Source organism: Pelmatolapia mariae, linkage group LG2, assembly GCF_036321145.2.
Source record: "Pelmatolapia mariae isolate MD_Pm_ZW linkage group LG2, Pm_UMD_F_2, whole genome shotgun sequence".
In the NCBI taxonomy this organism is placed as follows: Eukaryota; Metazoa; Chordata; class Actinopteri; order Cichliformes; family Cichlidae; genus Pelmatolapia; species Pelmatolapia mariae.
Window position 1 is genome coordinate 28,126,287 of NC_086228.1, and position 15,269 is coordinate 28,141,555.

The window sequence follows — 15,269 nt, forward strand, 5'->3', positions numbered from 1 at the left end:
ATCCTTTTGCTTGTTGAAGATCTGACTGCACAGAAGATTTGCCTTCGTGAGCAAGGACATAAATGATCTATAACACTAATGCCCAAAACACTGAAAATTGAATTTCAGTATGGAACTTAAATCCCTGTAGATTACATTTCTATTATGTGACATTAGTATAGTAATTTTAGTGGCTCAGTCTAGTTTTTATTCAAATTCACACAAAGCAAATGAAGAACAAATGTTCAAAACGCCGCAAATGATTGAAAAAAATCCATTAAAAACTGAACTTCACATTACTGTCAAGTAGTGTGCATGAGAGTGTGTGCGCGTGCGTGTGTGAGAGAGGCAACACAGAAAGCACAGAGGGTGGATTAATTTACACAGACTTCAATATTTTATTTACAGATGAATCATTGACATTTTATCTGTTGGCCTAGGTAGGTTGATGCTATATTTTTCTATCATTTTGAACCATTTTTTATCCAGACTTGTGACAGGTTGTGTTACTGCTGAATGTGTTTTTCTCTCCGTTTAAAAACAAGAATCAAAATGTATTCCTGTAGAAGTCATATCCAAATAAAACATGATTTTTTTCTAAAAAAAAATGTGGGGGTAAAGGAAGAAAGGAAGTAAGCCAAGTGAAGAACAGGTTGTGAGGACAGTAACTGAAGATTTCCTGGATTTTGGGTCAATTGCCAACAGCTGAAGAGGGTGAAACATGGCATGAAAATGAATATGGCTACTGTGTGAACACCTTTTGACACTTGAACTGATTTCTAGAACACGGAATAAGCTGATGAACGCATTCTGCGTTTACTTTGTTGCATTTTGTGACTTTCCCCTCAATTTTATGTCCAATTAAAGCACTGTTATTGCCCTGAAAACTCCCACAATATAACAAATATGTCTATGATTGTAATTAGATACTTCCAGTAACTTATTCTCAAAATCCTAATATTACATCTCAAATTATAAATTCTCTGTTCAGCAATCTATGCTGTTAGAAATGACGCCAACATTACTAAGTTTTTATTTTGGAATAGTGAAGGGATTAAGGTATGGTTTGGAAACAGTGCAAGAAAGTTTTGACCGAGTCTCCAATTTAAAAGTTCAAAATCTCAGCTTAATCCTCGTCCAGAAAAACAGCCCAAAAGTGTGTTAAATCAGGACCAGGTCCAAAAGAGCCCCTCCCCTAAATGGCTTGACTCTCTCCCACCAAGGTTTTCACAAATTAAAGTAAAATGCACTGCATAGGCAAGGATAAGCTGCTGTCAGCTGCTTCTTGCACAGAGCCAGAAAGAGCTGGGAGATTGGCGGGTGTGGGCGGGGTCTTAAGTCTGGCATTTGCTTCAAAGGTGGTGAAGTGTGATTTCTGATTGTAGCTCTGAGTGGAATGTTGAATGAATTAAGAAACCAGAGATAAGAGCTCACAGAGCGGCTGATTGGAGTGTTGTACAGCAGACGGTGACGAGTGCAGATGAGAGACGCAACACAGAGGGGATAAAGGCGGGGCTGGAGAAGAGGGCAAGTGTAGATGTGAGGAGTCCACTTTAAAACAGAGGGTACATTAAGGGAAGAGACGCCTTCAGACAGTGGGAATTCGAGAGAGAGAGAGGATGTGTGGGTAGGAGGGAGAGATTGGGATTAAGTGGAAGATGAAGGAGGTGCCAGAAGTACTCAGTTACTGAGCAGCAGCTCTGTCGCCGTCTCCACATCCCAGGATTTCGACGACAATGCCACTATTACTGCATTCTGCGGAGGAAAACAAAACCAGTCACACATGCTGATTTATTCTGCGAGAGTTTCACATCGCGATTCAAAGCAGGAGAGAGAAAAGATTTCGAGACGCTTACTTTTTCAAAGCCCATGGCACAGAGTTTGTCTATTTTGCGTGTGTACTCCGGACTGGAGACGGGAGCGCCTGCGTAGACGTGAGACCAGAGTCTCGCTGTCTGTTTAAACATCTCTGGATTCTGCTTGTACTGCGCGGTAAAAACAAATGGAAAAACCAGTTTTACATTTGTGTTAAAATAATGCACACCACCGTCCACAACAGAAACACTTGTATATAGGTCATCGATGCCAAGAGAAGAATTATCTAGATTTGAAACATTTAAAAAGCACCATGTTGGCATTGTGTTAAGAAATTAAATATTCAGTGTCACAATCAACATATCTTTTGGGGCTAGTGCAATAGTCACTCTTCTGTACCATTTTATACACAACAAATTACTAACATGATAATTCAGGGCCAGAGGAAGTGGTAGAGCTGTACTTTGCCAGGTAGCCATTTCTGCCAAGCGCTCTGTTTCCATGCTGTGTACGCATTATTCAGCTGAAATTTAGAGTGTAGATTTCCCATCACTATAAACTATTAACAACGAAGCTGCTAAGTGAATAAGACATTAGATGCAGGTTCCTGTTAATACAATTTTTTGGGGGGGATTGGAAACTTTGGGTAATACCCAACAATGGTGGGGACATTTATCTCTTACTCTCTAGAGGTTCCCTATCAATACTTGCAAAAATGCATTTCCAGCATTTACCTCAAACAGCAAGAAAACAACTTCTCTTTGAAGCTAATCCAACTAACATGTAGAGGATTGTTGCTGGTGAGGAGAGCCAGGTCCCTAGCTATGAAGTTTCAGTTTCTAAAGCTGATTTAGGTTAGCAGAAGTATGATCAGGATACTTGTCCTTTTAGGTGTGTGTACTGACAATCACCAAGTTATGCCCCCCAGGGCCACCAGCATAATCATTTGCCATCAGCTCTACTTACTAGACTTCTTTCTCTGCCAGTTCCACTTCCACAAAATTGAAGGTTAAGCACCTCTATCAAAATAGAAGCATTCCAGTATGCACCACAGTACAAAGGTGAAGGGGGCAGGAGTGTAGTCATGATGAAGCAGCGCAGTATGTCACGCTTTTTTCAAGCAATACCATAATTTTAATCTCATGACTAAAATCTAAAAAAAAACAAAACAAAAAAAAAAAAACAAGACCACAAACTTCACGTCTGGTGAATGTTAAAACATGACTATTATTGAAATCGTTTTGATGCAATTGTGGCTGGTAGATGGGTTGGGTAATAAAATACATATAGGGAGCACATTCATATCCCTTTAACACGCTTTGACGAGTCACCTATCCCACATGGTAATATGATTCTTGAAAGTTTACCCAGATGCACTTTAGAAGTTTTCTTTAGTCATAAACAATTTCAGGGAACTGATACTTCCGTTACTGTACGTCACAGAAATTAATCTTTGCCATTGAAACTGGTGTATTATAAGAGACGATCAACTTTGAAACGCTTTTTAGTTTAAACTTCAAAAAGAAAAACTCACTGTTGTGATATACATATCAAAAACATTTATACCACTCCTCTTATTTAACCTCATTTCATTACTTTGTTTCTCATTGGAGTGCATGTTGCTCACCAAAAGATAAATTAACTGTACAAGTGATTAGTAACAGTAGGTTTAGTAATATGCTCAGAGTAGGATTACATTTGTTAACTAGAAAAGCTATTAACTATAAAATTGGAATAGCTGCTGAAGGAACATACCTTCCAAAAATTATAGGCTGGATGTAGGGCTGTTCGATATAACGATATATATCGGATGACGATATAGAAACGTCTATCGTTTCATTTTACGCTATCGTTTGTTTCGTGGTGTCGCAAAATAAACTGTTTACAGCAATATTTTTTTCATCGTTTTGATGGTCACTGTAGTGGTGGCTATATTAATTTCTTAAAGTTCTCTCTTTCTCTTATATTTAATATAACCTCACTACGGACGGACAATCGCCTGTTTTTATGGGTTGTCGTTAGCAACAACTACGGTAAAACCGTCGCATGTCCGCTTGTTTATTTTCCACATAAACCTTTCACAATAAAGCTCAAGATCCTGTTGAAACTTTTCAAAATAAACTGAATCACGTGGAAAAAGTATGCAGAGTATTGACGGATGAGAAGCGAAAAAAGAGTCGTCAGGTGCTAAAAAAGAAATACTTGTAATAAATACTCACAAAAACGGCGGCAGTTACAACCTATGTCTAAAAATGTGTAGTTTCATGCATCGGTTAAAACACTCGACTCCAGGTACACGACGCCCAGCTGGAAACACTTCACCTACCCGAGATTCACAGAATTTACAGAAAATATTAAATTTTTTGTGATTTATATCGTTATCGGGACGATAGATGTTTTATATCGGGATATGAGATTTTGGTCATATCGCACAGCCCTAGCTGGATGCCATTGCTACACTGATTACTAGAAAATGAAATCTTTTAAAATAAAAAGACAAGACACTGCCCACTGACCTCTCACAGGATCACAGAATAATGCATTTCCTACACTTAAAAAAACTGCGATCAACTTTGAAGGGATCAACTGCCAAGTTTTACAGGGTTTGGCTGCCATTTACCTTGTACGGGAAGAATGAAAGTATTTGATACAAAGCCAAAATAATGTAAAGTCCAGGGCTTGGAAGGCCTTTTTTTCCCTCTTTTTCTCTAAAAAAATCCCAGTGAATTACAGAGTATTGGGGCCACATTAAGAAAATACCATTTGAGAAAAAACAAAGCCTAAATGTGGAGATTAGAGCATGGCTGCTATACCCTCTACAAGGTGGATTAGAGAGTTAGTGAAATCATATTACAGAATCAGTTACACAAAATGTTCTTTCAGCACATAAACAAAAAGAAATCTCCACATTTTGACTTTTTTCCTGGAGACAATTTCATTTCTTCTTAAAATTTTGACTGTATTACCAAAACAATCATGTTTTATAATACTCTGTTTTTGGTAGCAAACTTTATTTACTATGACAAACAAAAAAGAAACTAAACCTACATGCAGTATTGGTATACCACTGAACATTGCTCAACCAGTAAGAAAACACCAAACTGTGTATTTGAGGGAAGAATCCAGGGCTTCAAACTGTAAAGCTAACACAAGTGGCTAAAAACAAAACTGATATATTCTGAACACACTCTGCACTGCAAGTGATCAGAAAGTGCAGAATCAACCAGGCCTCAAAGTACCTAAAGTAGCTAAATAGATCGCTACAAAATTACACAATGACCCCACATTTTTTCAATTTTCAGTATAAATAACATACTGCATATATATATCAGCCAGATTACAGCAATACTGTAGTACTGTTAGTCAATATGAGGCACGTCTGTAGTACGGTATACATGTGAATACATATTTAGTAACAATTGCTAGTAGAGATGCATCATGTTCAAGCAGGAAAAGAAGTGAAAACATAAATACACACCCACCTGATTAGCTACCACAGCATCCTGTGGATCATCTGGTTCTGCGGCTGCCAGTAAGGCTTGTAATGACAAGAGAACTGTCCTCAGTGTCATAGCTGCCGCCCTGAAACCACATACACGCTGTTTTTAAAGCAACCACTATTCACAGTACCTATACACCGTGGTCTCTAAATATTATGACTAAAAAATGCATTAAACAATCTTTTATTTAATCCTATTTATATCTAGTCATTTTCCCAAAAGCTTTGTGCTAGTGTTCTGATCATGTAGGAATTAGAAGCAACCTGCAGTTGGCCTTAAATTTCACAAAATATTTCATAATGGATGTCTGACAGATGGAGAATGTCAAGAATCTTGGAGCACATTTACTCACCACTGGTCTTTAAGAATGTCCAGACATATTGCACCTGTGACTGAGCTGATATTGGGATGCCAGATCTTCGTGATAAACCGAACCTGAGATGAGAAAAATGCAGAAGAAAAGCATTGCTGAATTCTTACAGTAAATGAGAACTTCTGAGGGGAATACTTTCAAGAGTATTTCATACTTTCATTAATAAGGAGGAGACATTGAGCCCTACCTTGGGTGGATTGAATGGATACGTCTCTGGGATTTTAATTTCTAGTTGATATCTACCTCCTGGAAGAAATTAAGGGGATATCATACAGAACAATTCAAGCATTTAAAGAGTTTGGCAGACTTCAGGATCAACCTTTTCTCAGTGATGATAAATATCACAAAAGTTATGCAGCCATGTATTCACGAGAGCCGGGAGCGTGTCCCCCAAAGCTCCTCACCTTCATATGGCGTGTCAGGTGGCCCTGCTATCTCTCCTTTAAGTTCTGTGAAGTTTTCGTCCACCAGATCCACCTTTATCTGGTTTTTGCTAGTCTGAAAGGTGGAAAACCAAATGTGCGTTATGGCTTAAGTAGAAAAGGAGAACGCAAGGTGTTAAGTCACCAAATACAAAACAAGACTATGCAGCACAAGTTAACACCCCCCACAGGCGTTAACCAAAGTTGATCAACTTGTTGCGCAAATCCTTTGGATTTAGATTTGATATACACACTAATCTAAATAGGGAAGAGCCTGTACAGGGTAAATGTGCAAAGAACACCTTCAATAAAACACGCGGACACCACCTTACACTCTTTGCTATGGCTATCCCGATTAGCTTTACCATCACAGAAGGCATGGTAAGCTACCGAGTACTGCTAGCAACAAGAAGTTGTGGATGATTTAATGCGGTCATGCTTTCAGATTGGAACAAAAGTTAATTTCTTGGCTTTATCTTCCACGCTGTGGTGTATTAATAACTATCGGCGAGGCTGCTAGCTCAAGCTAGCAGTTCGGTGATTAGCAATCTGACAGCTGAGCCAGCGACGCGTCACTCTCATTCAGCCCCCGCAGTCACGGAAAGAGGAAAGAAAAGAATTAAAGCCACAGCTTCGAGTGGCAAACATGACAACCCACCTCTTCACTTTTAAGCACTTCCTTGAATTCCCGTTTTATCCTCTGAACTGCGATGTTAGCCATGGCTCACCCGTGTTCCCGTCCGGCTTGGGCCTCGTCGCCGTCCGACCTGACTAACGTAAGCTAAAGCTAGCTTGCTCTGCCTACAGTACCTTTGCACGTTTTAAATACACTCTGAAAAAAATAACAACAGGAAGGCTGCTGGCCGCCGAGCGCCGTCAGTCCTCGCTATTTATACAAAGTTATAATTCGCCAAAATGTCTCAACGTCTGTCTGTCATCTCAAATGTATAAGAACACAATGGTTGGGGCTACTGAAAACATTTTAATACCAAACTGCATGCAGTCTGGAGGAGAGGGGTCATGTGATCAGTATTGCCATCCCGAATCCCTTCTGCTATTGGTTCATCGGCTCACAATGAATATATTAGGGTGTCCGTGGGGGGGTATGCATTTACGGTTACATTTAATCAGTAAAATGTGATAACTTCCTTTTAGTCAAAATTGACAACTCTGCTGTTGGTAACTGTTACTGTTAAAGCACCACATGCAGTATGAAAACTGCCTCTAACACATTACAGAAATGAGGAGGTGTTTTCATCTGATGATCAGAGCAAAGCTCTTATATGCATTTTGGTGACACAAACATATGCGTAGAAAAAGTGTAGAAAGAATAAAAAACAAAAATGAAACAACTAAAAGGCCACTGTGGCCATTCAGATGTGATCCTGCTCAGCTGTATTCTAATTCTGCTTTTAGAGTTAGTGGGAAGAAATCCTAAGGATATCAAATTGTGTCAGGAATTAGAATCTTTTAACATTTGGCTTGAGGAAAATAAGCTGTGACTTCATCTGAGGAAGACCGAAAATATTCTTTTTACTAATAACTCAAAACTTAACAAAGTTATAAACCAATCAGTCAAATGTAACTTGTTTGAAATGAGCCCAACTAATGGTCCAAAGTACCTAGGACCATAATTTATCAGAAACAAGATCGTTACATCTTTTATTTTTAAAAAATGTGATTTTTATATAGGAACATTAAAATATATATATATGTTTATTAATGAAAAGGAAAATGCTATGCTCCGTTTTGGTCAAATCAGACTTTCATCATGTCTTCAGAAAAGAGTCGAAACCCAGTTAAAATCAGATCAAAATTAACTAATATGTTATAGACTTAAATATCTGCATCAGCAAGCCTTTACAGACTAACATGGCTAAATGCTGTAATCAGGGTGGAATACTTATCTTTAATCGTCATGTATAATATTGTATATGTATGTATATGTATAATAACACCAAAAGTACCCCACTGTGCTTTTGTGACTTTTTTGTCAGTTAAACTGCACTGTGCAGCAATCAGACACAAACCCCATTCTGTAGCCACACTGCTTTATTACAGGACACACATGAGAAATATGCATGTTTTTTAAACAAATAACAGAGAAGTGTTTCATAGTGTTTCATCATACCTGCAAACAGTCACACTAGGGGGCATCATTGCCCCATGAACATCCAGTCTATGAAAAAAACATGTTATAATCAATGCCTTTGTTGTCTTATGAAAAGAAAGCCACTTTTATAAAACTGATTGGTGATTTGAGATCATGTTTTTATTAGATTTTATCGTTATGAGATGTTTTGCACTGGTGTGTTTTCTCATATTTGTTTATTATAAAACATAGAGCTCACGTAATCACTTATGTAAGGTTATAAAACACTGACACATGCCCTAGCTTCTCACTGCAACACTCATTAAATCTGTTGCCATTTTACAGTCTTTTAAATATGTAGAAACAATAAAACACAATAGCTTCACAAAAACAATTCTGAAAATATTGGGATGTTGTGTAAAATGTAAATAAAAACAGAATGCAATGATTTGGCAATATCCAATATTTAAACTGAGACACTTTACAATTTTGTGAAAATGCAACAAGTCCCAAAAAGTTGGGACAGTGACAAAAAAAGGCCGGAAAAAATAAGTGGTACCACTAAGAAACAGGTAGAGAAACATGATACAACTGTTTAACTTCATTGGCAACAGTTAAGTAACATGACTGGATATAAAAAGAACATCTTAGAGCAGTTTCTCAGAAGTAAAAATGGGTAGAAGTTCACCACTCTGGAAAAGAACTGTGACAACAAATTGTGGCACAATTTCAGAATATTTTTCCTCAAGGTAAAATATAGAAAGTTTTGAATATCTACTGATCTATGCTACATATCATCAAAAGATTCAGAAAATTTGGAGAAATCCCTATGTGCAAGAGACAAGACCCGTGATCTTCACATATCCAATAGTATTGTATTGTTGTCAGCACTCAGTTTAAAAAGCCTGGATCTCATATGGTATGGAAGTGTATTAGTGCGTATGGAAAAGTACCATCAAACAAGAAAGGTATATGCAGTTTTACGGCAACATATGATCCCGTCCAGATGACGTCAGGCCTTGCATATTTCAGCAAGACAATGCTAAACTTTAAACTGAATGATTTTCTAGTAGAAGACTCAGTGTAATAAACAGATCTGCCTGCAGTTTAGACCTTCCACCCAGCGGGATTGTAGCACATCTACAATCCTATATCAGACATGAATGGGACAATATTCCTCTCCTAAATGATGAACAGCTGGTCTCCTCAGTTTCTAGATCTTAATGGACTCTTACTAAAAGAAGAGTGGATGCTACACAGTGATAAACATGATGGTGTCCCAACTGTCTTGAGACATGTTGCTGGCTTCAAATTCAAAATAAGCTAATATTTTCCTCAAAATGGTACATCATCTCAGTTAAATATTTAATATATTTCCTGTGCTCTGCTGTGAATAAAATGTAGACTTATGAGATTTGCAAATCATTGCATTCTGCTTTTATTTACATTTTACACAACTAATCACACATTCGTCACATGAGCAGAAACAGACACAAATGAAGCGTACACAAGTCGTTGCCCTTCCCAGTCAGTGAGCCACAGGTTTTTTTATGACACACGAATGAGTCAGTCTTTCCTAGTGTTATCGCTTTAGACCAGGTGGACACAAACACACTCCTTCCTTTCTTCTGCTCCTGCTCAACCCAACTTTCACTTTTCCTCTACCACGTCTTTTGTTTCTTTTGGTGACTATGACAAAAACCACCAGCGCTGCCAGCATTGCAGCTGTTATTAGGAGGCACCCCCCAAAAACCAGCATTGCTTTGTTTGTGAACATCCATGCGCATATAGAGCAAGGCTCATGCAGCTCGCTAAACCTGCAGGGCTGCACTGAGTCATTGTTAGGGGATCCACTGAGAGCAATGATTTCTCTGTACACATTAATGGAGGCTTTGGCTTTGGATTGGTGTTGGGATGAGGTGAAGAGGCCATACTGTGGTACGTGTCGATCTTGGAGTTTCCACACGTAGAACCCGTGCAAGTTGACTCCATCGAGATGGTAAGCTGCACAGAAATAGAAATATAACAACAGAAAAGTAAGATGAATACTTTATCTAAAAAACGCAGCTTTTATTGTGTTAGAAAACTACACTGCTTCCATGTGCAAATACAGGTGAGTCATAAAGGGCAGTGCCATAAAGGGCAATATGGCCTTTATGGCACTGTTTTTCCTCGTCCCTCGTTTCTGTTTTTATGGTTTTCATGGTTTCTCAGTATATAAAGCTTTTTATAGTAGGAAGCAATAAGGTCATTAAGCCTGTATCACATGTGGAACTGTATCTCTGTCTCAACATCCTGAACACTGCAGACTCTATTTTGATTCTTGCCAAATATTGTTACACAACACATCCTGGACTGAGGACGAAAATTGTCTAAAATGTTTGCCCCACCTTTGAGTGCCTCCTGCAGGTAACTCCTTAGGTAGTGTTGCCTGAGTTTATCCTCAACAGGAGCCTGATCGTCAATTCCACTCCCGGTGACAATGATAGGTATAGCTCCATCATACCTCTGGCTAACCCACTTTAGCATCTTACGCAAGCCCCATGGCACAATAGCTTGCCGCAGGCTAGAAGAGGGCCATGTTGGATCAGAAAGAATCAGACAGTCATGATCAGGAGGTGGTTTCTGCTGAAAACTGTCCTGTGTGTGGGAACGCGGGGAAACCAAACGGGTAGTAAAATGGTTTAGTGCGATAAAACTCAAGGCCCCTCTCAGTTCCTCTCTCTCAGTCTCAGTAAAGTTAGGAAGAGGAGATCCAGGAAGGCCCATTACTCGAGCTCTCTCTTCTAGGTACGTTCTCATTTCTTGTGGGTAGTCCCCCATGTTGTGCTTCTCCTCACGTCTAGTCCCCAACAATGGGTCTAAGAAGCGACCAACTTCAAACAGAAGGAATCTTTCTGCTGCCACTGTGTGTGACTCCAGGAAGGGGTTAGCAGGTTTGGCCCAGTCAGCATGTAGTGCTAACGATACCAGTCCTTGCTGTTGACTGTAATGTTCCTTCTCATATAACCTCCAGGCTTTTGCATGAGCCAGAAGAAGGTTATGAGCTGCCAGATGCTTGTCTTCCCCACTCGAATAAACATCTACAAGTCTGTTTGGCTCATTAATGGTGATCCAGTTCTGAACCCAGGGACCTAGCTCCTGGTAACAAAGTGCTGCATATTCCTGAAAAGCGTTCACTGTGCTGTAATTGAGCCAACCACCTGAGGCATGCAGCGGCACAGGTAAACCCAGATTTGGAGATCGGTGTGTTGGGTAATAAATAACCACAAGAGCCTCGAGATCCCGCTTCTTGAGTTCGGTCACGATGCAGCGGTAATACCTTTGTAAAAGTCAAGAGTGTAGACACAGAGAGACTGATTCAGGCAAAGTAAGTGCGTATGAACTCGAAATTGCTCTGTCAATAGCCGGGGTGTGACTCAGGTAAAGTTACAGTTATAACATGAATTGTGTTATTTGAATTGTCACTGTGTGTGTGTGCATCTTTACCTCAGAGCTTCTGTGTTTACATTAGAGAGGTCTCCCTGGGGTAAAATCAGAGACCAGTTTAGAGCGAAGCGATAGTGAGATGCCCTTGTCGATTCCAGCAGGTTAAGATGATCACGGATAGCCAAATAGTCTGTGCACTGTGCTCGCCTGGTCTGGAGCTTCACCCCTGGGACCTGCTGCAACGATCCGTCACCTGTCAAGTTCCAACTGTACAAATAAGGGTCAGTAAACTGTGGGGAGAAAGGGTAGAAGTGGACCTACAAAAACAAAACAAAACAATACAATTAAAATGTGTTCTTTAGGCGTCTGGAGCATTATTGAACATCTTCCATAGCTGATAATCATAAAGTCTTGTTACCTGTAAAGTGGAGTCTGCAATACCCCAGTGAAATTTGCAGGGGAAATAGCCTTTCACCTCTTGCGAGGTTTCATCACTTGGGAAGCCATTATCATTAACTATTTCTCTGTAGTACTGAGCGGTGCTCTTGGGGCTCCTAGTTCTGTTTGGTTGGCTGAAGTCCACATAAAAAAGGCCTCGTCTAATACTATACCCATAATTCCACTCAAATCCATCCACTAAAGACCAGGCCATGTATCCAAACACCTGTACACCGTCAAGCTTAATGGCTATGAAAGAAAACAAAGTAATAATAGAGTGAGATAGACAAATGTTTGTGTCTCAATGACTTTATTGTCTAACTCATATTTATTTGTTCTTCCCAGCGTTCTGCTTACCTCGCAAGACTTGGTTGATAAAGCTTTTCATCAGATAGATGCCCACTGTGTCTTCCTTTCCTACAGTGGCTTCAGAGAACCAGCCTCCCTCAGCTACTAGGACACTTGGATTCCCATATTCCAGCTTTATCCAGCCCAGGAGTCGTCTTAGGTCTGGGGTTACCGTCTGCCCGTAGCTGATTACGCTCTGTCCCAAACGGAGGTTGTTAGGCCCAAAGGATAGAGCGAAAAAGTCAGCTGTCTTCTGCACCCAGAGCTTCTCTTCAAGGGTGAATGCAGGTAGAAGAGCCCCAAGCTTGGTTTTTAAAGAGACTGGGTAGTCCCCATCACCAAAGATGGGACTGGCAAACCAGCCCAGAGCTGCCTCTATTGACTCCTGACAGAGCTCAGCACTTGCATCAATGGCTTTGCCTCTTTGAGGTTCCACCCAGTGGGAGCCCAAAACAATGGACACTTTACCCTTTTGAGTTGTGCGGAAGTTGGCGTTGTAGGCATGCCATGCTTTAGCGTGAGCCTAGAAATAACAGCAGACACATTAGTGTGATGTTTTTAGTTTTGTTGGTTTTTTTCCTGAACATATTCACTGTAAAATAAACTTATTTGACTCAGCAAAATTTACTGTGTCTCTATGAAAAGCACAGGTATACATAACATAGTTGATTATGGATCAGGAGAGGGAAAATGAGAGGTAAGAGAGTAATTATGAAAACAATTACATATAAATGGTTATTTTATTTAAAATTTTTTTGGTTTTATTTGCTCACTGGGCGCTGCAGGTACACCATCTGTGCTTGTTTGCGTAAACTGAAAGTGATTATTAATGAGGCATGTCTCCCCGACTTCCTGACACACACCATTTCTCTCCAGTAGACAAGTGCTGATGTGGTGGACTTTGACCGCAGTGTCTCTTTAACTGTCGTGTTTATCACAAGCCAATCAATATAAATAAAATTGACGAGTCATCAAGGAGATAAAACAAAAAAAACAAAACAAAGCAAGCAGCAAGGTTTTGCACTTGTTTGCACTAGTTTTATATGCCATGACCAATTTGATTGTATTAAAATGAAATATCAGGGCTTTCTTGCTTCACTGTCCTCTGACCTAAAATCACTCGAGCAATATAAAGATTCACTGTCTATCGTAAAATGATAAAGCTGTGAGAGTTCAAAGTTTACACAGTTTGTGTATGTGTGTAACTGGAGATATTCTTCATATCGCTGGCGTTGCAACCAAAATAGATGAGGAACACGAAGAGTAAAAATTACATACTCGTGAAAAATTTGACAAAATCTGCTAGGTCCCCATGTGTAACTGACCTTTATCAGATTGTGTGCCACAGTAAGAGAGGTGGCAGGTCCCCCTTTTTCTCCAGGAGCATGCACTCCTGTCCCGTATCCCTGCACGGCCACCAGGTAGGGATTATGCATTGTGAGCCAATACCTAACACGACTCCCAAAAGTGTGGAAACAAAAAGTAGCATACTCCTCGAAAAGTTCCACCATAGTTTCGTTCTTCCAGCCTCCATAATCCTCTTGCAGCACCTGTGGCAGGTCCCAGTGATGGAGAGTGACGATGGGCTCAATTTTCTTTTCCAGAAGCCTCTCTATGAGGTAACTGTAATGCTTCACAGCAGCAGTATTGGGCTGACCTCGGGCATTTCCATCAGGAAAGAGTCTGGGCCAGGAGAGAGAAAAAGAGTATGACCTTACACCTAGATACTCCAATGCTTTCACATCTTCTTCCCATCTGTTGTAGCTGTCACTTGCCACATTGGCAGCCTCTCTGTCCAAGCTGCCACTGACAGAGGAGTGGGTGAAACTGTCCCAAATTGAGGCACCTTTCCCATTCTGGTTCCAGGCTCCTTCTGTCTGGAAAGCAGAAGTTCCAGAGCCCCAAAGGAAGCCTAGAGGGAAGGTGTCATGTAGGAAAGATTGCCCTTTGAGGGTGGGATCCGGTTTGGGCTGCTGCCAAATATCCCTGCTCTTCCCAAGAGAGCAGGTTGCCTTGTTCCAAGAATATAAGGAAAACAGGAGAGAAGACAAGAGGAAGTGACATTTGGGATGGTTCAGCATACTGAAGGTTTCTACCTTGATTCCAAAATCCACCTTAATGAGACAGCTGATGTCAGTCCGTCAGCGCGCGTTTGAAAATAATGCATTCCCTTATGACTGATAAGAGATCCATAATGTGGGTGAAGAAGAGGCTGAAGTGATCAAAGCGAGCAGAGAGGAACATTTGAAGCTTCGAGGTTTTGTACTCTCCATCTGACACCCTGCGTCCCTATCTTTCACTCCCAGTGTACTTCTGCTCCCACTCAACCCCTCCCTACCACGTAATGTTCACACATACAAAGGTTGACTCATGTCCTCACATGCTTGTTTTACTACCGAGGCCATTCCGGCTGATTAATTTAACCTGTCCTTCAAAAAGCGCTTGATTATTCTTGGATCTCAGCCAAATTAATAAAAAAGAAAGAGTCATAATTCAACACAGCTAATAAAGATAATAGTGAGCTATCTTTCCAAGGGTGTATAGAGACTGACTCAGAGCTCACAGGCACATGCTGATTGCTGTAAAGAACATTTGTGTCAATAATTAGCTTGTACTCTGATCTTAGCTTCATAAGTAAGACTTACTGCACATTACAAACACACACACTGTATTTTGTAATCACTTGCGTTAGAGGATTTCAGCTTTCTAACAAATCAGCAACGGCACATTTTGACACATTTATTAAATAAGAGGTAATCTTACACTGTGACGCTGAAAAAACAGGCTGTTTTCTGTTTTGTTACAGCCAGAAGCTTCTAATCGAATCAGCAGTGTTCTTTTAGGATTTGATCAAACTGTGCCAGGTGAGATTA

General features: G+C 40.1%; 2 protein-coding genes across 2 annotated transcripts; both read right to left on the minus strand.

Moving 5' to 3' along the window:
- Positions 1-274: 274 nt before the first annotated feature.
- On the minus strand, positions 275-7,096 carry ube2ka (ubiquitin-conjugating enzyme E2Ka (UBC1 homolog, yeast)). Its single transcript, XM_063498214.1, has 7 exons — positions 6,748-7,096; positions 6,072-6,165; positions 5,855-5,913; positions 5,647-5,729; positions 5,277-5,376; positions 1,836-1,964; positions 275-1,734 (listed from the first exon to the last, which is right to left on the minus strand). Exons 1-7 carry the CDS (start codon positions 6,808-6,810, stop codon positions 1,660-1,662), a joined length of 603 nt encoding a protein of 200 aa, XP_063354284.1. The 5' UTR covers positions 6,811-7,096; the 3' UTR covers positions 275-1,659.
- Positions 7,097-9,763: 2,667 nt separating this feature from the next.
- klb (klotho beta) lies at positions 9,764-14,477 on the minus strand. Its single transcript, XM_063483343.1, has 6 exons — positions 13,722-14,477; positions 12,406-12,919; positions 12,029-12,297; positions 11,671-11,927; positions 10,572-11,503; positions 9,764-10,185 (listed from the first exon to the last, which is right to left on the minus strand). Exons 1-6 carry the CDS (start codon positions 14,475-14,477, stop codon positions 9,764-9,766), a joined length of 3,150 nt encoding a protein of 1,049 aa, XP_063339413.1.
- Positions 14,478-15,269: the final 792 nt, after the last annotated feature.